This window comes from Aulonocara sp. 'chitande type north' Nkhata Bay, linkage group LG23, assembly GCF_057382095.1.
Source record: "Aulonocara sp. 'chitande type north' Nkhata Bay isolate Kocher_YH1m ecotype deep benthic linkage group LG23, A_spYH_male_GT1.1, whole genome shotgun sequence".
Classification (NCBI taxonomy): Eukaryota; Metazoa; Chordata; class Actinopteri; order Cichliformes; family Cichlidae; genus Aulonocara; species Aulonocara sp. 'chitande type north' Nkhata Bay.
The window spans coordinates 12,687,703-12,714,494 of NC_141365.1; the positions used below are offsets into that span (position 1 = coordinate 12,687,703).

A 26,792-nucleotide genomic window follows, 5' to 3' on the forward strand; every position below is an offset into this window, starting at 1 on the left:
TTTCTGAAAAATTGCTTACTCCATCTCTAAGAATAAAATGGCATGTCCTTGAGTGCAGCAACAAATCTCCCCTGTTCACAGCTCCACTGATAATGTAATGCTGACAAAACCACAAACGCCACAGACTGCCAAAAAAGTGTCCCAAAGACTGCAAGTTTTAAACAAAACTGGTGTCAATAGCACTAAACATAAGAGTATTCATCTAAACCACATATTTAGAGATATCTAAATATATATATGTCTGGTAATTTTTTGCTTTTTTGGTGGAATGATTGCACAGCATATATCTTTAATGGCTTTTTTATTTTAAAAAAAAGTCTGAATTGCTTTCAGATGTCTCTAATTCACACAAGCTCAACGTTATGGCCAATGGCTCAACATTATCTTTTAACTTGACAAGGCCTAGGCCAATTACGTTTTTGACTAGAGGTGATAGTTTCTCTTTGCAGCGTTATTAAGAGAATTTGTTTGACAGCACTCATTGGACTGACCAAAACTCAGAACCATGGGAAAGTCCAAAGAATTTAGTGAAGATCTCAGAGGGAGGATTGGACTACCTCCTATCAGCAGCCAGATGACTGAAACACAGTCAGGTGTTCCAACTGGACATTGATCCCAAAAACACATCAGAGCTGGTTGGGGAGTGGATAAAGCAGGCTAACATTAAGCTTCTGGAATGGCCTTTCCCAAAGCTAATGAAATTAGAGGACGGCTCTTAGAAGCCGGGTCTGTGCCAGGAAACCATCTGATTTAGAGAACTTTACCAATTCTGCCAAGAAAAATCGTCAAATATCAGCCAGAATCATGGCAGAAGCTGACGGCGACTAAAGGCGTCTTCAAGGGGAAACTTACTAAGGTGTATTTAGACAAATATTATAGGTACAGCTATATCTGCTGCACCAAACCAGCTGGCAGTCTTTCTTTTTACCAAACTACCAGCACAGTAACAGCAAAGGTGCAAAAGTTAAGGACAGATGGTGTAAAAGATGGGCGTAGGTTTAGAGTCTGCAAAATGAAGCAAGCATAAAATGTCTTTTAAACCTTAAGACTGTCTTCTTTCTAATGACCAGCAGGGGAAGACTCTGCATGCACCTTTAATGATATTCTGCACCAGAGCTTAATGAGCCAGAGTTAAACGACATCAAAAGATCCAGCTGTACGCTCGGCACACAGCATAAAGCCGAGCTGTTACTATGAAATACTGAAGATTTTATTTAAAAATGCAAGCATATCAAACAGGATTAAAGTCAGGTGGAAAGGAATCTGCACATCAACTGTCATCGCACTGAACCAAATTCAAAGTGCTCAAAAATATTCTTCAAAGGTTAAAAAAAATAGACTTGAAGCCAGCGAAGCATGACTAAGAAATATTTAACCTATTTGCACACAGAAAATTAACTCTCATACACACATCGAAAATAAAAGTGCACACGCCATACACACCTCAGAAAGCATGCGAGTGCTTTCTTAATGTGCATTACACGCTTGTACGACTCACCTGGTTCAGTGAACACAACTGCACGCCTCATGTACCAGAGTGTGTACCAGTCTGTGTTACTGTGTCAGTGGACTCTGAAGGGCCACAGCCACGGGTAACTAGACTGAAGTGTGATTCTCTCCAGTGTGCAGACTGTGTGGGTGTGTGCAGGTGAAACAGCCTTGCTTTGAATAAATCTTTATGTTTAATTGCAGCACAGCCAGGCTTCCAGAAATGTAGTGATGAACAGAGTGATCAGGAGGGTTGGGTGCTAAGTTACTAGCTAAAGAGTAACGAGCTTGCTTTACAAGGATCATCTGTACACTGTATGGATTCACAACTACTAAATAGTGCTGAAACAGAACAAAAATTAAGCTTTAATTTTACTCATTGAAAGCCAGACTGAGCACAGATTTTTTTTTAGATGATCTGTGAGCACAATTAACAGCAAAGCAAGCATTTAAAATGCTCCAAACAGCACCAAGAGCAGTCGCTAACTCACATTAGCTGAGGTGATGACTGCTGTGCAGCTACCGTATCTGGCACTTCTCTTGTCCTTTTTCCTCTTTGCTTCAAAGATGGGGACCAGGGCTGCAACCGCTCGCAGTGAGTTTTTGTGTTCAAAGCGCATTTGTGTGGCTATAAGACGCTAACTCAGTCTGCTATCAGTTTGCAATACAGTGGAGTCAAGTTGGCAATTACATGCATCGCAATCAACTGCGATAAATCAGTGCAAATCTCAAATCTGTTGATGTCTGCAAACACAGAACTTTGCATTAACTAACATTCAGAGTCGACCCAAAACCTCACAGATGTTGAGGAAATTCACAAAGGTAGTTGCTGCAGGATGCTGATATATGACACGGGCGACTTTGCTTTAATAAAACCAGAATACAAGCAGTTTGCTGAGAGCTGAGTCGAGTTCCTTACTGCGAAGACACACACTTTTGATCTGCACTTTTGCCTCCCATCACCTTGTGATCTCGGTTGGTTGCCAAGAGGTTGAGGGTGTTGCTCACTCAAGTTGGTCACTGCAAGGACATTTCGATCTGGACTTTTTGGAGCTGGCCTTTTGGGATTTGTGGAAGTATTTGGTCGTTGGGTTTCGGAAGTGTTTGCCGCGTAAGGTTCGCTTTTCTGCTCCGTTTCTGCTCAACTGCAGGACTCGTTCACATCATTACTACTCTGCTATCAAGTTAAAATATCATGTATTGCATTATCAGCAATTATTATTACTGGAAAGTAAAATTATGCTGCACACGACAGAGTAAAACAAAAATAATACACCGCTATTTTAATTGAATTTATTACATTAAAAGCTTCCACTTGATTTTATGCCAACTTATTCACCTATTTTATTAAAGTTTGACTTGTTTTTACTGTGCTGCATTTAACAGATTGCCATCTCGCTCAAGAGCAAAGCGGCAGATGTTATAAGTTGTAATATTGTGTTATTATTGCAGCAAAGACGGGTCTGCTACAGCTGCAGCTGGAAGAAGGACACTTGTGAAGGCCAGATGGTTCCTCGAGGGTCACCTAACATCTCATCTTTGCCCCGCTGCCCTTCTTTGCTATTGTGTGAACGTTTTTTTGTCGGAGGCTTACTTCATGCATCGGGAATAAAGCTGGCATCGTGCCACTGGTACTCTGACCACACAGGACGGGAAGGCGAGGAGCAGAGTGTGGCTCATCCGGTCTAGAGTCAGGGACAACAGCTGCCTGGCCTGCAGAGAGTCCTCAGCACACCTGCAACGAGCACACACACAGATGCAAATACACATAAAAAAAATATTTTTTAGAATTACACAATTTCAATTACCAGACCGAGGCAGCACATTAAACCTATGACCCCACTCTTAGCTTTACAGCTGGAAAAAAAACTCCCTAATGACCAAATATGAAACACAGCCAAACATAAACAGCTTTATAAATAAAAGCCATAATAAAAAAGTAATTGATTAGAGAGACCATGCGTGTAGATGTTACAGTATCAACCCAAAAATCCACGGCGCTGATTATAGAAGTTCGAGGGGTCGGCTGGCCATCAAATCCAGCACCAGGAGCTGAATCTCATCTAATTGGCACTTAGAGCTGCGATAGCTGGCACCGACCTGCCTTCACGCAGCTGATTTATACCTTTTTATGCACATGTGCACTCATGCATGAGTTGTATCTGGATGGTTTATGGTAATAGCATTGCAGCGGGCCCACAGTCATTAAGAAGAATCTATCATTCTGCTAAGGCCAAGCTGTGAGTCAATTCTTCACAGCCAATATCACAAAAGGCGGGGAGGGGGGGGGGGGCAGTGAAGGTGAAGAAAAGATCACGTAGCTAACAAATGTAGGAATAAGGCAAAAAAAAAAAAAAGAGTCTGGTAAAGAGAAAATGAAAGACATTCGGTGATTTTAGGTGATTGCTTGGTTCACTGTGGAAGCCGACCTATCACAGGTCAGTGTTTTTTTTCTGTGATGACTTCTTAAGTGAGAACTATGTTAGCTGCCCTGTTTCTGTGTGACCTGTTTTGTCTGTGGATATAAGGTGAGTCTGCGGTCTGCAGAAAAAAATGATGTGATAGTGCTCCATCTCCTGATTAGCTGGATCCCTGCTGTGAAAGCCCGGAAAGCTCACCTCACCGCGCGGACCAAATTACTCCAGTCCACATAAGCTTATTCACAGGACCCTCTCATTTCACTTGCCATCATCTCTGTCCCCTACTTTGTCACATCTGACAGAAATTGGTGTTTGGGGGCAGATGGAAAAAGAAAAGAGAGTGGTAGATACATGAATAACAAGTGAAACCGTGTGAGGAGATGGGATTGTGTTGCCAGTCTGTTGGTTGAAGGAATAATACTTTGTTTCCACAGGGGAAAAAAATGGCATATATCAGTGAGCACAATTAGCTAAAACAGAAAGCTCGTGTTTAGAAACATGTACTTTGTTTTTTTAATGACTCTAATTAGCCTCGGTAAAAGATAATCACCAGCCAAAGCTGCGTGCATCTGTGAGGCAACCCCCCCTTCCAGCCCGGAGTCATCCACCATCTCAACAAAGAACAAAAAGAAGACTGAAAGGCTATTGTACCCTGTGTTCATTACGTAATGATGGGCATTCAGAGGAGCCTCAAAGCTGCGCGCCTCGTGCAAAATGCTAATTAGAACGGATCAAGAAGCCCAATCTACTCCGATCTTCTGCCAAGATCCAGATATTAAACGTGATTCAGCTGCAGTCTGAAGATAAGGGGTCAATTTTCCTGACAATCTGGAACTTTGGTCAAGATTAAAGATAGTGTGATTTTATCATCGTTTCATTACTCATGTTTTCTCACTAATGCTGCTCTTCTCAGGCTCGTTAGAACATGTTGAGATTTCTCGATAATGAACATTAACCGCTTTTCTTTTCTGTTTGCATAATTCCTATTCTTTGCAGGCCGTTTCAGCTCCTCACATCTGCCACAATTACGTACATCGCACAACGAGTAGGTGAGCTTTTCTGTATGATTCGATGTGTTTCCGAGACAAGTGCTTTTGTCTCCCCTTGCAGCGCCTCTTTTAGTAAGAGCCACATCACCTCCCCGGCTCCCCGCGCTGCGTATACATCAAAGCTAGATGTCACTTAACCCCTTCCTTCCCTCGACCTGCGTCATCTATTTGCGAGCTGTTCCACGCCAAGCTCTCTCACTACCCAGGTTTGTGCCTTAAAGGAATAATAAAGAATTTCTTCACTTTCGTGTCTATATAACAAATACCAAGCCTGCCTGTGGGGCAAAAAAGTATTTAGTCAGCCACCGATTGTGCAAGTTCCCCCACTTAAAATGATGACAGAGGTCAGTAATTTGCACCAGAGGTACACTTCAACTGTGAGAGACAGAATGTGAAAAAAAAAATCCATGAATTCACATGGTAGGATTTGTAAAGAATTTATTCGTAAATTAGGGTGGAAAATAAGTATTTGGTCACCTCAAACAAGGAAAATCTCTGGCTCTCACAGACCTGTAACGTCTTCTGTAAGAAGCTTTTCTGTCCCCCACTCGTTACCTGTATGAATGGCACCTGTTTGAACTCATCATCTGTATAAAAGACACCTGTCCACAGCCTCAAACAGTCAGACTCCAAACTCAGCAATGGCCAAGACCAAAGAGCTTTCGAAGGACACCAGGAAAAGTATTGTAGACCTGCACCAGACTGGGAAGAGTGAATCTACAATAGGCAAGCAGCTTGGTGTGAAAAAATCAACTGTGGGAGCAATCATCAGAAAATGGAAGACATATAAGACCACTGATAATCTCCCTCGATCTGGGGCTCCACGCAAGATCTCATCCCGTGGGGTCAAAATGATCATGAGAACGGTGAGCAAAGATCCCAGAACCACACGGGGGGACCTGGTGAATGACCTGCAGAGAGCCGGGACCAAAGTGACAAAGGTCACCATCAGTAACACACTACAACGGCAGGGAATCAAATCCCGCAGTGCCAGACGTGTTCTGCTGCTGAAGCCAGTGCATGTCCAGGCCCGTCTGAAGTTTGCCAGAGAGCACATGGATGATGCAGCAGAGGATTGGGAGAATGTCATGTGGTCAGATGAAACCAAAGTAGAACTTTTTGGTATAAACTCAACTCGTCGTGTTTGGAGGAAGAAGAATACTGAGTTGCATCCCAAGAACACCATACCTACTGTGAAGCATGGGGGTGGAAACATCATGCTATGGGGCTGTTTTTCTGCCAAGGGGACAGGACGACTGATCCGTGTTAAGGACAGAATGAATGGGGCCATGTATCGTGAGATTTTGAGCCAAAACCTCCTTCCATCAGTGAGAACTTTGAAGATGAAACGAGGCTGGGTCTTCCAACATGACAATCATCCAAAACACACCGCCCGAGCAACAAAGGAGTGGCTCCGTAAGAAGCATTTGAAAGTCCTGGAGTGGCCTAGCCAGTCTCCAGACCTCAACCCCATAGAAAATCTGTGGCGGGAGTTGAAAGTCCGTGTTGCTCGGCGACAGCCCCAAAACATCACTGCTCTCGAGAAGATCTGCATGGAGGAATGGGCCAAAATACCAGCTACTGTGTGTGCAAACCTGGTACAGACCTATAGTAAACGTTTGACCTCTGTTATTGCCAACAAAGGTTATGTTACAAAGTATTGAGTTGTATTTTTGTTATTGACCAAATACTTATTTTCCACCCTGATTTACGAATAAATTCTTTACAAATCCTACCATGTGGATTCATGGATTTTTTTTTCACATTCTGTCTCTCACAGTTGAAGTGTACCTCTGGTGCAAATTACTGACCTCTGTCATCATTTTAGGTGGGGGAACTTGCACAATCGGTGGCTGACTAAATACTTTTTTGCCCCACTGTAGTCACATAAGGAAAACAGCAACTTTAAAGCTTCCTGATTAACATGTCACGTACTATGCATCATGCACGGATGCGATATCAACTGTCTTCACACATGCACTGAAGCCTTGAACTTTACCATGCATCACTGAGTGGAAGTGCATGAAAGAGTCCGATGCAGTCCATGTGATGTCTATTTGCACTTATTTGCACTCGTGTGGGAAAAGCAAAGACGCCGCCTGAACCAAATGGAGTATTTCCAGTGAGGAGATGTCTGAAGTGTGCTCCATGTGGAAAAGGACAGCTTCAGACGTTGTCCTCACCTAAATCCCCCGACGCCCGACGAGTTCATGTGTGAAAACGGCTCATTTTTAATGACAGAAACCTGCCAGCAGTCTCCATCACACATTATTCACATCTACATCCAAAAACACGTATGTAATTCTTAATCAGATCATGCTTTGTTGTACTCGCTTACTTATCGGGGTTGAAGCCCTCCAGTTCTTCCAGGAAGATGTTGCTATTGGTAACGGTATTGTCCTGGTTGGGCATGATGAGAAACTTGAGGATGGTCCCTCTGCTTGAGCCGAGGAAGAGCACGGTGCGGTTTCTGTAGGGCCCGGCCTCGGTATCCACCACAATCTTATTCAGCTGGTACCTGAACCGCAGGGGAAACAGAGCGCTGCGTTAATGCCACGGCGCTGTGCAGCTCATTTGGGACTCACTTCCACAAAGTAGCTTCTGGAGGTGAGTTTATGATTTAAGTGCATTACAAATTATTGGTTTAGATGTAAAATACGGCCTGGTGTGAATTTAAATCGTGATATGCCATTTTCACTCGAGTCACTGGAAAATGATATGAATTCCTTAGAGAAGAAGCCGCTCATCAAATTTGCATAATAAACTAATTACGCCAGACGTTTCCGACATTAATAATATTACTCAAGTAAATGGGTTTGTCCTAGGACAATAGCAGAGTGCTGCTGATCCACACAGAGTTCTGTGTGTGTGAGTAAGTAGATGAGAATAGAAGCCATGTTGTGCTGGGTGTTTAATATTCCTCGTGCACCAGGTCCCCATAATCCCCTGGTGGCTGTGGGACTCCGTACGGTAGACAGTGGGAGGCGGGGGGCAGGCACCAGTATTTATGTGGGACTTGATGGGCCACAGCTGCTTGCCTGCTACCACAGGCTTCAACAACCAACTTATGTTGGTTGCTGTTCAGCAAAGGGAGGAGTTCATGTAAATATACAGGGTTACAGGCCGTTTCAGATCTCATACACACCGCATCTCCTCTAATTAACTGTTGCGACTTGAACTGTTAAAGCGTAATTAATGTGCACCCCCAGTTTCATTCATTTTCAACTTTGGTTACAAAACAAACAATTGTGAGCATGACAGATTTAATTTGTTTTAGCTGTTACAGCTGAACACGGGAAAAATGAAATATGTCCATATATATTCTATATGTATGGACATATTTCCAACTGGACAGATATAATAAAATGTCTCACCATTATGTTGCAAAGAGATATTCATGCAGTTTGAGTGAATAATATAGTAGTAATGCTCGGACCGTCTCACCTGACCATGGTTCTCACTATCCAGGGTCGTTGTCCCAGTGATGGGACTGCTTCATCCATCAGAGGATGGGTCTTCACAAAATTTAACATCTCATCAGGGAAGGAGTTGGAGGAATTAAACTTGGATCCTTGAACGGCACAACCACCGGGTCTGGGGAAAATAAGATTAAGCATGTTAAGCACAAAGATAGTATTATATAATTAAGCAGTCTAAACAGTCTGAGTGTCTCACACTCAGACAGATATCCTTTTTTTTTTTCAAACCATACTGATCTGATTCAGTTAAAAGGACCTGACATATAAAGTAGAAATAAAGTGACAGATATGCACGAGCACAAGACGTAGATTGGAGGGCAACAAGCTTTATCCTTGTGATAAGGGATTTTTCTGCTTCAGTGTGTATCAACAGACTTTTGTCTTTCCTACTTATTTAATCATATAAAAAGCACAACCGTAGCTTTAGTTCACAGGACACATCAGCTGAGGGTTCAGCTGGGACCCTTCCATCTGTTTGGTTGATTCAATTCAATTTAATTTAATTTATATAGCACAAAATCACAACAATAGTCTCCTCGATGCATTTTTTAGTATAAAGTAGACATCCTACATTAAAACTGGGAAATCTTATAAAGGCTGCACAATTTACACCGCCCCCTCCCGCCTCCAGTTCTCTGCAAGCCACTTTGAGACCCAGACATTGAAATCCCAGCTATTCCCCCTTTGATGCTAAGCCTGCTCTGGTCTATGCTTGGGGTTTTTGCTGTCTCCCCATTATAGGCTTTCAGTGTGTGTGAGAGGAAGAAGCTCAGCAGAAAACCACACTGCCATATATATAATTCGCTGCAGATGGAATAACAATCCTCCATTTTTCCCAAAGTGTTCCTGACTGAAAGACCCAGGAGTAAAATTCACTCATGTTACTTTGCATTGTCTATATGCCCTTTGGGGATGAAACCCTACCCACGAACGACAACCTGCAAAACACCTTTTCCAAAGAGTCTTACGGCCAACTCTGACTTCAAAACAAAACTTTACAACGCAGCTTTATTCCCCTGATCATTCTTTGATAACAACTCGAACACAGGTGCACAAATTGATTACCGCCATCTGCACCTTGGTTTTGGGATGACTTCATCTGGAACAGGCGTCCAAATAGACTCTGGTGATTTCTGCTCCTTAAACCTTCCATCAAACACAGCAGCCAGCTGCTCCATGTCAAAGGCGCACACCGCCGAACCTGGAATGCTACAGAGACAGAGACGGGCGATTGATAAAAACACTTTGAACTGACACAGAATGGCTCAGTGTCAGCAGGCTGTACGTTCCAACGAGGCTGCGGGAAGAAGAAGTGACGGAAAAGAGAAGATGAGGTAGATTATAGCTCGGCTGAAAAATAGACTGTGAAACTTGAAATAGGAAAAGAGTTAAAATATAGAAAGTCAATTGTGACAAGAAAAAGAGACAGACACCCGGCAAAGATGACAAATTGGATATGGGCTGTTCATATTTTGACATCCATTACTGGAACACAAAGGAAATCGGTAGTGAGACGAAGAGAAAAGCAGGGTAAGACAGATGCTGTCAACTCTGTGTCCAAAGAATAGATACGCGATGGATGCAACAGCTAGATTAGGCCCGTGAAAAGATCTTGGCTGGAATTCCTGAAATATAAACCAAACAGGAAGTGAGTCACTGAATATTTTCTCTTCACAAAGGGGCAGAAGATTCCCGTAAAGGAAACGAACCCAACAAAATGTTACAGTAAAACGCCTGGTGCACCTCGGAGGTTGTTCAACTACTCGCGGACCCAGCGAAAGGGCGCAGAGCATCTGTTCTGAGAAGCGTTTGTGTCCCACACTCGACACGAGCAAACACACACTGACAAAACCAACAACTACAGACACATTCACACAAAGTCAGACTCACTTCTGAGGCCACGTTTCTGCGCTTCGACTACGGAACAAAGGAGTAAAGAGAGCGGTGTCAGGGTGAGATAAGAAGTGAGTTTTTGAACATGCTTCCTCCTTCCACACTGAAGTCTCTGTGTCCTCATCAATGACTAATGGAGTGCGTGGTGTGAGAACAGTGACTCAGTATTAATACCTTAGAGATACACACACACATTATAAAAACCTGAGACTGAGTCACCTGGAACCTGCTGCTACATAAAACCCACAGAGTCCCCGTCTGTTTATTTCCTCTTCTCACGCTTCCTTCAAAAGTAAATGTCCAGCTGGTGAATGTGAGGGTCTCTGAAGCTTGCCCCCAGGACGCTGCATCAAGCTGAGAGGCGTTTCTGTTGATTGCCCCTTGAAAGCCGCAGCGTTTGTTTGGAACGGCAGCGCCTGAAGGCTGGATTTTGGTTGCGGTAGGGAGCCGCGCTCTCCCGATGTGCCGTTTGATCGGGTCACGCCGTCTCCCTGGGTACTTATCGTTCGTAGGCAGGAATGTGACTCGACCCCGGGCGGCACGGCGGAGCTGCGGGCGTATCTGTGGACGATACGGCGTCTCTCTCGGGGCTGCAGGCACCAGATGTTATGTTTGACACATCTGCCAGCTTTGCATCACCGCCAGCTTGGCTTCCTTTCTCTACCTTCGCCCGCCCCTCCAGCCCCCGGCTCTATGTTTCTCTCTCGCTGCAGGTCACTGGGCTTGGCCCGTGTAGGGCTCGGTGTCTGACAGAAGCAAGCCAAAAAGCCTCGGGCTGTTTATCTCACAGAACTCTCCTAATTATTCTCACTCTTATTTTTATTCTCTTTGTCTCTCCCACTACTTTTTTAAGTCTGTGTGTGTGTTTTCTCACACACAAAATTCATTTCCAATAATTTTCCTAGTTACTCCCTCATACTCGAGACTGCTTTCCCTTTGTTTACATCTCCATCATTCCTTCAGCCTGCTGAAATTTGCCTTCTTTGCTGGTGTTGAGTGGCAGACTGTCAAGGCTTACAAAGACTCGTGTGATGTTTGTCTGAGAGGACTTCTGTGGAGTCTGAAGGGCTTCCTCGCTGTTTAACAAACTCACTGACAGCCTGAAATATTTTCACACCGTCCAAACGGATGCGTGACACCAGGATTTTACAGGACGGAAGGAAAATCTTTTAATTGGTGGTTTAACTCTTACAGAGACTTTGGATATATGTATTTATAGATTTTACATCAGGGTTATAAAATTTCTGTTCCGGTATAAATATAGAAAGATGATTTTGTTCAAAAAAAGGTCGAGAAATAAAATTTGTAACCTGTAGCATTTCTACAGACAGGCTTAAAGCTTTTTTCTGAGGTTTCTGATGAAACTGTGGGCTGTCACTGGGCAAGAGGCTCCCGTAAAGTATGTTGTAAAATGTTATAAAAAAAAGGTTTACTGGAACATTTTCCACTTCTACCATTTGGATCATTTGTGCCTTTTTGTTATGTCACAGATAACGTTTCTATTTTCCATTTATTATATTTTCCAGCATTCTGTTTATATTTTGCCTTTCAATCTTAGCTTATGTTCGAGTTGCTGTGTATCTTGGTTACTGCAGTATTTAGTTTTATGCGTTTTTGTTCCCGTTTCTGCATTGGTCTCGTTGTCTTTCTTTGTTCGGTTGTGTCTCTCTTCCTGTTTTATTACCTTCCCCACGAGTTGTTTTGTTCGTTATCGTTAGCTGTTCCTACCTGTATCCTCTCCCCTCATTATACCAGGAGTATTTAGTGTCCCCCTGTCCTTCATTGTGTCCTTCGTTGTGTCCTTTGTTGTGTCCTTTGCCGTGTCCTGCCTCTGGGGAGTGTGTTTCCTTGCTCCATGTCTCCCTGAGATTCCTAGTTTGGGGATTGTTTATTCCAGTTCAGCCACAGTTTATATTTTTGTGTTTCTGAATTAGTTGAGCATTAAAGCTCCCCTTTACTTAACGTTTGTCTCACGAGTCCTTCATTTGTGTCCACATCCTGCCCGCCACGCTGCTGAACTTTGACAATTATGTTTTTCATACTTTCTCTTGATCTTTCCCTTTGACGTCCGTGTGGATTTTTCGTTTTCTCTCTAACTTAACCTCCGTGGCCTATTTTGACAAACAAACCTCGCTCTTAAACTCTCGCTGTTTGGGGTGCCGTGGTCGTTCCACGTGCTACCTGTTCCTATCCACTGCCCATTTCTCAAGAAACAGCTAGCTGCCTCATTATGTATTCTGATGCCTTCTCTGCTTGCAGACCCAGGGGGTCTAGCTTGCACAGCTGTGCATCCTGGCATCGTAAACCTGTTCTCCTCCTGCTCCTTGTCCTCCTCATTTCCCCTCCTCTGCTGTGTTTTCCCACAGGGGCATCCTGCTGTCCGACCCCTGGGATTCTTTACAACCAAACCCAAACATGGCCTCCCGCTCTCAGGATGCAGCAGATTTACTCTGTTTTCCATAAAATATTTTTCTTCCATTCCTGGGCGGTTATAACAAAACTAATGAGCTGTCAGTCTGTTCCAGGAGAAATAGACGTTTTTAGCTGGCAAAACAACGACAAATAAAAATAATGAGAATGGTTTGTTTTCATTACCAGCCCCAGGTAACCCTTCAGTTTGACATCCCGCTGCTCTTTTTTTAAAGATATATCATTTATTATATAAACTAGGAAACACAGCTACCAGAAAGCTCCTACACTTTGAGCATCAGGTGTGCAAGGAGGGTGGTCGGTAGGAAGTCTGGACTCCTCTTTCATTCCCGTTGGGAGAGAAATGACCCTGGGCTCCGGCGCTGGATCGACAAAGGAACTGGCAACCTGGGGTGATGTTATGTTCTGGAAACGAAGATGAAATGATCCCACAATGATCCAAAACAGTGGAGCAGCTGTAAAATGACTCCAGGAGTACGTGGCTCACAGGTGGAGATGAGTAACTCCCGAGCGTCCAGGGGAGACAGTAAAACCCTGACTTCATTCCCATGCTACAGTCCAACACTGCACAGGCCAAATAGCAGGAGAGAATGGCTCTTTCCTCCACTCCCGGGTCCTTCTTCGTGCTGTTTTCACTGCAAGCTGCCAGCCAAAGCAATTTGTCTGGCAAGCACTTGGCCAGTGTGGCGCAGTGGGCCACACCGGGGCCAGTGGGAGGTTTTTTTAGATCACCTCACACATTCTCTGTATCTCTTTGTGTTTACTTTCCTCTTTATCTGTCCATCTGAACCTCCTTTTCTCTCTGGCTCGGCTGCGGGTTATTTAAAACAGGGCCCAGCGGCAGGTTGCGCAGGCAGGTGTGGGCGTGTGTGTGTTTAGCCGGCGCGCTTCTTCGGTAAACTGTAAATGCTGTTATCTGGGAACCGCTGTGAATGTTTCCGAGTGTGCGAGTTTGTGTGTGCATAAAGCATCCATCTGTCTCTGCAGGCAGTGGCCCCCACTCGCAGCGGTGCCCTTCCAAACACGCAGATAAGATGCAGCTGATGAAACAATTTTAGATGTCAGAGAACGCACGTGTTGTCCGTTATTGACTTCCTCGTCCTTGAGTTTCTCATCCGTCTCTTCTCCTCTTTATCTTTTTTCTCCCTTTTAAATGTACTTGTCTCCTCTGTGCTTGTCCCACCGTGCACCTCCCGCGCCCGCTGCGACAGAGCTCCATTATATTCTAAAAAATAAAGATATTCTTATAATGGGACCACTGATTGATGGCAGATAGGCTGCTGGTGGCATTACAGTGAGAGGTTTGGATTGCTATCGCACCAAAAAGAAGGCGGTTGCGAGCATTTCCAAGTGTGTGCTTTAAAGTGCTCGCTCTAGCAGACACAGCAAATGCCATTGAGGTAGTGTAACATGAGTGGGCCATCACAGAGAAACTATACTGAATCCCGCTCTATAATATGAGCCACTTAGACTGCAATATAGTCATAGACTTTCATCCTTCTGCTGCTCGGAGGACGCAAACATTCAGAGCAATTTAGGCTCAGACTTAGTTCTAAGATGATGCCCTACAATGCCGAGAAAAACAGCATCAAAGTGCTCGGTGAAAGCATCTTCAAACGCAGCATGATAAGCAGATTACTGTAACTGTATGAGGAAAGAGACATGGGATTAAAAAAACACACTGCCAAGGCTCATCGTTTGAGTCAGCTGTGACTTACATTTTCTTTTCTCACTTTTTCTGGGTTACAGTTTGTGTTGTCTTTGGCTCTGCTAATGCCCTCAGCCTGCAGTAATCCCCCACTTACCGGGTAACATCTCTCCTCCCTCCTCCTCTCAGCGTTCTTCAGTTTAATCGTGTCTTTCAACAAATCACCCTTTTGTCCTCCATGAAAGCATTCCATGTGTCTTAGATTACTCTGTACAATCCTGACCTCTGCACCCCAACACAGGCACGTTCGTTTTTCTGGAGCTTGTAGGAAACCTTGCTCTTTGTCTCAGAGTCGGCGAAGATACAAACTATGGTGGTCCACAAAAGAGGCAACTACACACATGTGCATTTCTTTAAAAACACCAACCATGACAGAGACAGAGGACCCCCCCCAGGCCTCATTCACACATTTATTAAACAAAAAAATCTATAAAAAAATAAACAACCCGCAAAAAAATGCACTTAAAGGCAGAAAGGTTTACAGAAGTCAGTCCCTTTGGGGTTCTGCTGCGCGTATGATGTAATATAAGCAGTGATTTCACGAAAACAACTCAATGTTGAGTTATATATCACACCTGAACATCCCATACTGAGTTCATACAAAGGCAAAGAAAGAGCAGTGTCATAAAAATGTGAAATGGACAAAGGAGTCTGGGACACAACCGCACTCTGTATATAAAAGATCAACAGTTAGAGTCTTGACTTGAGCATTTTCACCAATTTTGACATTGTTCATGTGTGCAAACCTACTTTATCCTGCTTTTTTACTCTAATGAAGAGCATAATTTTTTAATGAACATTCAGCAAGACTTTAAATACCATAAGCTCACCAAGAAACAAGTACAGCTGGACTTTCTATAACCAGAGGACTCGTGAGGATTCTTTGAGAGAATGGAGGTCTGCGCTGGTCGAATGTACATGCCGCGCTCTTCACATATGAAGGAAAGGCCACGATTCAGGGGTCTTAAGTCTCCCTGTGTGTGAGAGAGTCTCCTGTTTGTGCAGGTACCTGTTGGCTGGTGTGGAGAACACCCCCAGGACGATGTCCCTGCCGTGCATCCTGATGATGGGGCTGGTGGAGTGGAGCAGGTTAAAGTAGAAGTGGGAATCGCCGGGCACGGAGCAGTTCAGACGGGCCTTTAAGAACGACGTCCACTGCTTCTCCAGGACGCGCTGAGACCCGCCTTGATCCCGCTTGCATACCCGGGCAACGCGTGACACCACCACCTGTGAGGAGCCGCGAGCAGAGAATATGATACTTACTATACAGAACGAGCACAGCTTGCTTATATCTCCGATGACTCCAAAGCTGGGCAGTTAATATTTCCTGAGGTTTCATCTTGAAAACTACATATTAAAAAGCTCTTTTTAACTCCAGGGCGATCTCTGAAGAGTCATTTGCATGCTATTTGCAATGTGGAAACCCTTTTTTGACAGATCATTGTTTTATAATGCTAAATCTAATATCAATTATTCATGAAAATGTCAGTGCATCTCAAAATTGCTTCTTTGAACACACAATAGCGATGCCGCTTAAGTATCAATTTACTCTGCTCTCTGTAAACATGTCGCAGCCAGGGGCCTTTTGCAAACACTCCCCAAAAGTGAATTGCTAATTTATTAATGAAACAGGTTTATATTTATTTATTTTTAGTTTTAATAAAGATGCAGCTACTGCTCTGGGGGCAAGAAATATATCAAGTCAGTAGAAAATCGACCAGTTTTTCTTAGGTTAATACAGACAGCTGGTAATAACGTGACTTGTTGCATTAGATATGCACGTAAACAAATACAAAGGTGAAAGGTCATCGCAGTTTTTAACAGAGAGATACTAGACCTGCAGCTCTCTTCATGCTTGCATTCTAATGATAAATTCCCACATTTCTCTCCAGTTCTTTTTAAAAGATGCTGTGAATGGACCTCAAGGTAATGTGAGAGTGCTCAGCAGGGGAGGAGAATATATTTCCTTCGCAATGACTTCTTTACCTTCTCCAGGTAATTGAACTCCATGGCTATCTCTCTGAAGAAGAAGTAGATGTGAGGTCCCCACTCCACAGCACTGACAAAATACGGCTCTGTGTCGTAAGAGAAAGAAACACTCAGAGAAGCGAACAAGAAAGGCGACGTGTGCAGGAGTAGTGCACGGAGAGAACAGGTTTCATGAAGTACAGGCGAGAACGAGTATAACAAAACAGCATTTCCATTTGCAAATGCATCATTAATTCCCACAGCAACCGAGCGACATGGGGGCAGTGAGAAAGAGGCAACAGCCATGCTTAATTTCATTACATGGTGAAAGGGGATTTCACAGCAAACAATAAGCACATTATGACTCCCTCGTGCTTCCGAGGAACGAGGCAGGTGTGCCTGGGACCTTCTAAAACCTGTGTGAGCATTAAGACCAGGGGCTCGGGCAATGTGATTGGCAGGTCCACTCAGTCTGGTGACAGTGTCCACCAATCACACTCTGTATTTTTACTTTGTAGCATAAACACCGCAAGAAGGTTTCTAATAGCACTGGAAATGCAAAGTGTCTTACTCTCGAATATTCGAACTGTAAAATAACTGAAGGATCTTGCGTTTCAACGAATAACAAAAGCCGTAGTCTGTGAAAAAAGCTTTCATGCACTGTGATTGGCCCGCTTGTTTCCAGCAGTCAAAGTCACCAACAAGTGCACGCAGTGTTTTTCAGTCAAACGCGTCACGTCAAAGGAAGCAGACGATGCTGCACACGGCGTTGAAGGGGCATGACGGGCTCAACGGTGGAAGCATTTTACCTGCATGCTCGAATAAACATACACATGTGCCAAATGTAGCGTGTATCTAGGAGCATGGCTGTGAATAATGAATACACAACGAGCTTGTTGCGAACACAGCTACCGTGCCAGCGACGCTGTCATCACAGGTATAATTTATGGTAGATCTGCGGCTTTTTTGACTGACATGTGCATCATGTATTAGATTCATGAGGCACTTTAAATGGTTAAAAACTGAGTATTTTTACAGGTTTAGATTAGGTCTACTAACAGATTCTGCTGTACTATCACAGCAGCATATAAAGTTATTAAAATTAGCTTCCTTTCCCCCTGAGCCAACAAAAATATACAAGGATAAAGTAAAACTTTGAGATCCTGTTGCAGGCCCGGGGGGACAAACGTTTGGTCGGACACTGTGTAATATGGGTGATTCTGTGAAAGAGGCAGCTCTGTGTACAGCTAGCTGCCTGCATGCTGACTCAGACCTGTCCTACCAGCATATGCATCGATCCACGTGCTGCTAAGTAATGTGGACACAAACTCCAGCCATCAGACTCACATTAACATCAACAGCAGGCGTGATGCTGAGCGCGCTGCGCCGACATAACTATGCTTGACGGCACACAAACGAACACGCCCACTCAAAGCGTCCACACACACACACGCACACGTGTCTGCAGATACCTCTGAACCACTTGGAGTCGTGCTTCACGGTGCGCAGAGCAGGACTGTCCCCGAGGCTACGGTAGATCACCGCGTCGATGGCCAGGAAGTCCGTCACTGTGGCCGTAAACAGATTCCCCTCTGATACACACAGACACACAGACACACATAAAAACAGCTGGTGAGTTGGATCGTCTGCCAAAGCACCATCATAAACAGTGAAGCTGGAGTTAATGTGACCTTTTATGCGCTGCATTATAAACACGATGTGACTGACCACTCAACAATGTAATTGCAACTTTTCTACACGCCCACACAAAAATAACATTCGTTTTTTTTACTACCAGCTAATATCAGATAAGGATCTGAACAGTTTCAGACACACTATTGATTATTAATGAACGAGTTCAAACACAACGGGGTAAACTGAAGCTGAGGAAACGCTGCGGCTCTCTTTTGTTCTGCTCAAGGGACAAAAATATCTTTTGATGACATCGCACACTTCCTCATTGTGTGACAGCACACGCTAAACAAACCATGTCGTACCTGCGACCAGAGCTACGTTGGCGTGTTTGGGATCATAGGGACACCGGGCCATCCCACTGACTGTGTCTCCCAGCATCTCCAGAGTGTCTCCCTGTTAAATCACACACACACAAACACAATTAGATGCATGCATCAATCTGGGTACTCCAAACAATATGAATACATCTACAGCAGCATCATGAAAACAAACCACAAGAGAATGGCAATTAGGGAGTGTTACCATAAGTGCAAACTAATGATTCACTGGAGGCAATTAGGCACAGCAGCAAACAACAAGAGAGTCCCATTTTCATCCATAAATAACACACACACACAGACGCATACACATCTATGCATCCACGTCCACACGTGTACATTTCAATAAAATTGGCAGCTCATGTAATAAAATCTCTGTTATTCTTTCACTATCAATTACACAAACACAAACCGTTTAAAGGTCGCCGCAAGCAACTATTTGAGGAGAGCAGCAGATTTGGAAGACTTCAGCTCTCATCGGCTGTTTGAAATGAAATAATTTATAGGTGTCATTTCATTAAAACCCTGCTTTAAATAAAACAGTAGCTAGCATCACTAACTAGTCCCCAGAGAAAATGACAGCCTATCAGGCAGAGACAGGTGAGGTATACGCTGTTGTAGAATGTCATTAGCGGCTGACAGATAATGGGGCAAGTACGTCTCAGTGTTCCACTGTTGCACCGTGTTTGAAATGTGAGAGACTGAAAATAACACTTATCTGAGAAAGCCTTTGATAGTGAAAGGATTTTTTTCCTCTCTCTCTTTCTCCCTCCGACTCCACTGCCTTCGTTCCTCATTTAATATCGCTGCGGAATGATGTGAAATCACCCCAGTCGATGATTAATATTTATGTGCAGGTTTTTTTTTCTTCTTCTGCAAGTTTAAAACGGTTACTGTAATGGGGATAGGCTAAGAAGTGGAGCGCGCTCCCTGCACGGTGGAGGATTCTGGTGACTTGCTGCTTGATGGATGCAAACCTTCAGAATCTGACAAATGTGCTGTGGGACAGTGCTGGAGAAATATTCAGAACACATTTTGGCTAGTAAACGCTTACAGTTCTAGCTCGAACTCTGGCATCTTTTAGATTCCGCCTCCATCTGTGGCATTGCTTTTCTCTCTTTACCGCAACAAGTCACGTCTCAGCAGCCTTACTCTGTGAATACGCTCCTCTCCCTCTTTTCCCCTCTTTGTGTTCTTCTTGATTTTCTGTCTCTGACTCTCAATGATAACAAGCTTGGCAGACCACAAAGTTTAACCGCCGAGAAATAACAACTGTTGTATCTCAGGAAAACGAGGCGCTGGAGCTGCCAGACAACAAGGATAAATAACTCCTGGGGAGGCAGTCGGCACTGACTTAACTGCTTGACAAACAGCTCTAATGAAGCTGTGCGTTCTCACCTGAACAAGTGCACTAATTGATCTATAGGAGGGAGACTCTGTTGTAAAAATAGACATTATTTATCAGCTAAGAGGCGCTCGACCGCTCGCAGGTGGCGGCGTAGGGCGGCTGCGATCACCCGCCTTGGGTTTACTTACAGTGTAGTTGGCACACAGCGGGTTGAAGGCGTTGGTTCCACACAAAAACAAGCCTCCGTTTCTGCTGAGCAGCACTTTGATGAAGTTACGGCATTCATCCTGCACGAGAGAAAGACAGAAATACAGAGAATAGGCTTAATATGCAGGAGGGGTGAGTCTGAGGAACAGATGATGGCGCAAATAGAAAAAAACCCTTTATTTTTCAGACGCTGATTAGCCAAACCGCTCTGTGAAATGAAGCTTTTCAGCTGCCTGATGTGTGGAATTATCACACCATTACTGCTGTCAATCACAGTGATACAGTCTGAACGTAGCCTGCAGAGACTTTAGGCGTCTACCCCCTTCACACATGCATGCACACGTGCACGCATACACACAGCAGTTGATTGACGGAGGGTAATCCAAAGCAGCCTTAGGATTTTAGAACAAGCGGCAGATTTAAGGCTAATTTCTCAATACGTGAAGCGCGTGTAATGAATAAATAACAGCAAGTCGCATTTTCATTCTTTGAACAGTCGTGAGTTCAGCACCACCATGATGGCGGTTTTTGCCCCACAGTCCCAAATACAGATAAATGTTGGTGTCTCCACACATATACTGTGTTGTTACTGTTAGCTTTTTTATTCATTTATACTGTGCTACTAAAAATGTTTCTTCATTTATTGTTAAAGCACGTTATCGATCATCTTTAGCTCATTAGAAGGCATCATTTATTAATTTATTTATTAATATTTTTAGTTTTCAATTTGACCTCATGTACCAGTAAAGTGCATCTATTTGTTTCAGCCATGTCTGTCATGTTAAACATACTGTATATCTATATATCATACCTTATATCTCAACAGCTTATTGGTTACTTTAAGCATTCTCGTTTATTCATTTCTGATCGATAACTATTTTAATCACAGATCTGTAACTGTACAGGTTAGCTTATGTGTTAGCTACTGTGCAGACTTCACTCTCTTTCCTGCAGCATTTAGGTGAACGAGCAGCTTTATTTATTTTTTAACTTCCTTTTAATTTAATTACTGGAAACACTTTTCTAATCTTTCTGCTCACCTATCACTAATTCCCGAGTACTTTATTAATTTCCATGTTCTGCTGCTTTCAGCTTCATATTTTGAATGCAATCATTGCACTTCACCCTCCGTACTATTTACTTATTATTTTAGAGATTAATTGCATTATTATAGATCAAGCTACTGAGCAATATATTGGTGATCAAACTCAGTAGCTGCAAAATTAAAGAGATATAAATCAATAATTAGAATCTAATATATAAAATCATATATATGATTTTGAAAAGTGTCATTGCACATAATGAGCACATTTAGTTGAGGTAATTTAGCTATATTTGATTATACCACCCACGCACTATTATGCTACTTAACTAAGATTATTCGTTTATAGGAAAGGATTTTGTTGAAACTCTTTTCACTGCACACAAAACAAATCTGTAAGACGACACAGGGCAGCGCATGAGCCTGAAAGTATGATTTTATGTTCTGATTTCCTGAAGGAATTTTTCCATCCATGGTTGCTAAGCACAAATTTCAGATGTGACCTTTAACTGTAAAAGTCAAAAGGCACTGACAGCAATTTGCACTTGCACAGCCGCCCGAGTACGCAGAGTGAGTGGTCATGTACAGTAGATCACTGATACAGCCAGCAACCCCCAACCCACACCACAGCACACCACTGTCCCAGCCACGATGGCACCAGCTCTGCCACACACACACACACACGCACAGACACACCAGATGGGGTCTACTTCAAGACCACCGCCCACATTAATGTTGATGGAAAGAGGAGCAGAGATGAAATAAAAGTGGTGTGTGTGTGTGTGTGTGTGTATTCATATCTTTGTGGGGACCAAAAATGGTAAGTTTACTATACTTGTGGGGACCAACAATCCTTATGGGGACCAAAATCCTAGTCCCCACGAGTTTGAAGGCATTTTTGAGGCTGAAAATGTGGTTTTAGTGTCAGGGTTCCAGGTGGTTTATGGTTAGGTAAGTTTAGGCTAAGGGTTAGGGTTAGGCATCCATTTTTAATGGTTAGGGTTAAGGTAAGGGGCTAGGGAAAGCATAATGTCAATTAGATGTCCCCACAAGATATGAATACCCAACATATGTGTGTGAAAGAGATCAGAGGGAAAGCAGTGATATGCGAGACGGCTGAGTGTTATTCCAGATGCTCCACCCTCTCCCCCACCTTTCCCCTTCTCTCCCCGCAGGGATCTCGTCTTTCAGCGGGAAGAAAGAAACAGGAAAGCAGGAAGTGTTTCCACGTGAACGGTGTGAGCGCATGAAGTGAGTCGAGCGCAAGGTGCAAATTTCTAATGGTTGCGCCGCTATGTGACAAACAGAAGTGCGACTGTCACAGTACTTGCGGGCGTGTGCGTGTCACTCCCACACACGCAGAGTGTTGCGTGATGCATATAGTTAAGTACACATGTAACGAGTACGTTTGTGTGTGCGTGCATCAGAATCACAGCACAGATGCAGGCTCGTGTGTGAGAATCGTTTGCATGCTGTTTGTCGGTGGGGCTGCAGTCTGTCAGCTTGGTCAGAGCTGTAATCACAAAGCCAGATGAAGCACTCTTAATAACAACCCAGACCCACTGCCAGCATCTCGGAGATGGGAGCGAATACTCAGAAGAGCCAAACCGCTGCACAAATGTGTTCACTTGGCAGTGGCTGTTCAGCTAACATTAAGGATTTCATGACTTTAGAATAAAACAAGGTTTATAACATTTTAACTATTCAGTTCTGCACTTTACAGACATCATCCAAACTCATCCTGTGCTGCACACATGCATTTTATTAATCCCCATTCATCTATTCCAGGGAGTCATTTGGCACTCCAGATACGAGTCTTTTTTTATTCAAAGCCCAATTCAGGCAGCAGCAGGATTAAGGTTTTACTGTGGGCTCCACATTAAAATAAAAAAAACAACAAACCTATTATAAAGGATCACGCTGTGAATTAAACAATCATATATAAACCCATGTGCTGTACGGTATGATGCCTCCTCCCCTTTTCTGTGCATCCCCTCTCCCTGGGTAGAATCCAGGCAAAACGCCACCTGTGCTGGCTGGCAAGCCTTCCCGAGACCCAGACGACTGCAGCCCTCCTCCTCCTCTTCCTTCTCCTGCTCCTCTTACTGACAGCGGCAGAGCTGCCTGTGCTCTGAAAAATTAATCTGCAGCACAGATGAGTTACACAGGAGCACACGCCTTGGTGCAAATATGGACGTAATTGTCAATGAAGGGATAAATTTACAGAGGAATGAGAAAAAAAGAGAGTGTGGAAAGCTACCAAGAGATGCTGCACAAGTGTTTGCACATGTTTGTATATGCAAATGTACATTTATATCAACTGGATGCTGGCAGACAGCAGGGTTTAATCAGTTCCTCGCTCTTGAGGCAGATGTTAGCCGGGCTAGCTGTACGCTGCAGACGATGACAGAGCAAGTGCATTTCCCACTGCACAGCTAACCTCTTCCTCAGAGACACAGAAATATGCACATCCACCAGCTTTAAAATAATTGTAAGCAATCACGCACAGAGAATCCACAGCAACACAACAACAAGCACCATTAAAACTGAGGAGGCTCCACCTTCAGCATGTGCTTTTCATCTATTGTCCAGAACTCAGCCCTCAGTCTTCGATGATAACAACCTTTTCACTCAGCATAAACCTCAGCTCAGAGTTTTTTTTCCTAACGATCACTCTTTACTCCAAACTTCAAGAACAAGGTGTTTTACCTCCAGCTACAATAAAGACTCCTATCTTTGCTCGAACCAAAATACAAAACAGGTAAGGGTCGTAAAATATTCTGCTCATTTTCCTGTTTTAGGAGCAACCACAGCAGTTTTCATAGTCCCATAAAATATAATAAGTTATCACGATGACCTGGTTTAGTAATGTTTTGTACAATGGGAGCCATCTAAGGCAGTACATCAGGGGGTCGTATTTAGCAAGCTGCTCCTCTAAATCTCCAAAGTTTCCATTACATGCCTGGCTGGTCCCCTGATGTTAGCAACCAGGGAGAAGAGAGCACTGCTCTGCCAAGAGCCGCCATTGAGCCAGAACTCACCCACACACATATACTGTATACACAATACACTCACACACACACGCACACAAAGCCTTGGCGAACCCTCTTCCCCACTCATTAACAACAGGTCTGTCATTTCCAGAAAAATCCCCGATGCACGATTCTGACTGGAAACAGAGTGACTCTTCGTGGCAGGAACAAAGTGTATGTATATGTTTGTGTGCATGTGGGCGGAGGATAAATTAACAGCGTTACCAAATTAGAACCACTGTGCTGTTCAGAGTGCTGCGGTCTTACTCAGCATGTTAAAGCTAATCCGCATCCCTCTGAAGCCCTTCTTTAGCGTTTGATGGTAATTCTGACTGAACACACCACAGGCCACAAACAAACAGCACGCACAAGCAGGACGAAGAAGTGAGATGATAGAGATACAAGAATAAATGAGCAGAGAGCGAGCCGAAACGTAGTAAAAACCTACAGCTCGCCGGGTCGTCCGAGCACACACACACACACACACACACATTTTTCAATCTTTGACCGTAGCACTTAACCTGGATCACCTTTGCACAGCTCTCCAGCTGCAGACCTGCTGAGTAAACGATCACGTAAACCAGATTAATTCTAATTAAATGTGATTCTGTATGCTGCAAACATCATGAAAACCAAAGGCACCACGAACCCTTCTTTTCTTCATATTCACAGTCTTTGACCCTAAAAAGTCCTACGTTTGGTGATGAGCTCGAGTGCAGTCCACAGCAGCGTGTGGGGCCTGGGACGCTGAGTACAATCAAAATACACAGAAACACGAGACACTGGCCAGTTGGGGAAAAAAAGATGACGATGACTCCACCTGGAGCGTTTTAAGCTGAGAAAAAGCAATAAAACCACAGCTTGTGATGATTCTACACAGAAACAGTCGGACGACTGCAAACCCAGAGCTCCTCTGAGAGCACGATTAACACAATATTGATCAAACAATCTTGCTAAGTGCTGCTTATAATGATGCCTGGCCGCTCTTTAAGCATCTACTATATAGTATTGCCTTTGTTTGCGTCTACATGCCCATGCTGCCACAGTCTGATACACTGGCACAGAGCCACCTCTGGGGAGCGTCTCACCCCCAGCATCGTGCTCTCTCTCTCTCTCGTGCGATTTGCTTTTGTGAGGAGAGAAAGGAAAGAGGGAAATAAGGAGAGCGAATGGCAGCGAGAGACAATCAAAAGGGCAAATACGAGCGAGATAGAGACAGCGGAAAGCGCGGACAAAGGAAAATCTAATGTGGGTAGAATATGCAGTGAGTGACAACAAGGCCGACTGTTGCATTCATCGACAGCAGCTTGGTCAACACGGGAAAAGAAAAAAAGGTGAAAGGATTAGGATATTGAATTTTCAGCCTAATTAGGGAGATACTATGTCCTTTGCGATCAACCAAGCAGAAACATTTAATTACAAAACCAATTATGAGGTGGCGAATGTATCACATCTGACACAACCGTCCCCCCGAGCAGAACGGGACATTTTCAGGAGGTGAAGTGGAGGAGAGGAGGGGAACCAGTGTGGGGGAGAGGATAAGGGAGGCACGTAAAACAACAGAGTCCTGATTGTGCTTGTGGACGGGTAGGTGAGAAACAAAAGGTCCTTTCGCACCGTAACGGCGGTGAGAAGACCTCCTCGTTATGCTGCCTGTGGTTGTTCACACTGAACCAAACTAAGCCAACATTGTGTGCTGTTGGATAGCACGACAGCACTCGTGAATAAGAGGCATGACATCTAGTGTAGAAGGCCTGTCGTGCTGCCAGCAAAGGTGCAGCAACAGTCCTCCAGCACCGCGCTCTTCTATCTGCCTCTGCAGCCACAGAGACAAAGAGAATGAAATGTGAGGCGGAGGGAAGGTGCAGCAGAGAGAGACTTTAAAGTACGGCATGTATAAATGTACAGGATTTACAGTGTTGCTGATGATCCCTCATCCATGTTTACCCAAACCTCTGCACCGTGTCCATGCATTAATGCATGAAATGGCTCTTCTTTTGTTAAATATTCAGGCATCCTCCTTGACCTCCAGCATGATAATCAAAATGGCAACAGGGGGTAAGAAACGCGCTCGCGGCGGTCTGATGCAATCAAGTGCAAAAGTGCTTCAGTAAACACTGCAGAGACCGATATAACAAGATCATATTGATACTGTGATGCACATTTTATCATCATCGTGGCATCATATGTGCATTTTAAATAACATAATTGTCTGAGCTCAAAAGCCGCCTTGCAGAATCTAAAAATCCCCAAATTTTCCAAGCAGCCCTTCAGCTCAATAAAGTCATAATGAATGAAGCAGAAAACACACAATTGCACACCAGCTGTAATTATTTACTCAAGTTTAATAGTCCAGCAGCTATAGTCTGATGACTCTGAGCCAATAATTTGGGTTTCCGCTGTGGCTGGAGGACTTCCTGGGAAAGACTTCCTGTTCTGTGTGTCCATTTATCTATTTTATCAAATGCACTCCAGAAAACGTGTTCCCACTTTGGCTCTTTACAGGGACTCCATTCTGCACGTTTACATGTAAAGATCTGTTTATTTCTCCGTATTTTGACATGCAGGTTAGGAATTGCCCACCCCTGACGTAGGATGTGGACTCTGTGAGAATAGTTTCTAAAAGAATTCATGTTCATGTGACCACTGTGCAAGTTCAGCAGTAAATATTAGTTTTATTGCAATCCAAAGGCATCGATATACTGTGGTAGGACAT

At 43.9% G+C, this 26,792-nt stretch overlaps 1 protein-coding gene across 1 annotated transcript in view; it reads right to left on the bottom strand.

Moving 5' to 3' along the window:
- Nucleotides 1-26,792, bottom strand: part of sema6bb (sema domain, transmembrane domain (TM), and cytoplasmic domain, (semaphorin) 6Bb) — a 134,719-nt gene that overhangs the window by 35,045 nt on the left and 72,882 nt on the right. Inside the window, exons 6-14 of the mRNA XM_086282258.1 lie at nt 19,984-20,082; nt 18,433-18,523; nt 17,908-18,027; nt 16,454-16,542; nt 15,477-15,694; nt 9,514-9,645; nt 8,402-8,551; nt 7,296-7,475; nt 3,083-3,223 (exon numbers count right to left, since the gene is read on the bottom strand). Of these exons, the coding sequence (XP_086138384.1) occupies nt 3,083-3,223; nt 7,296-7,475; nt 8,402-8,551; nt 9,514-9,645; nt 15,477-15,694; nt 16,454-16,542; nt 17,908-18,027; nt 18,433-18,523; nt 19,984-20,082 (1,220 nt within the window). The remainder of the gene's footprint in view (nt 1-3,082; nt 3,224-7,295; nt 7,476-8,401; nt 8,552-9,513; nt 9,646-15,476; nt 15,695-16,453; nt 16,543-17,907; nt 18,028-18,432; nt 18,524-19,983; nt 20,083-26,792) is intronic.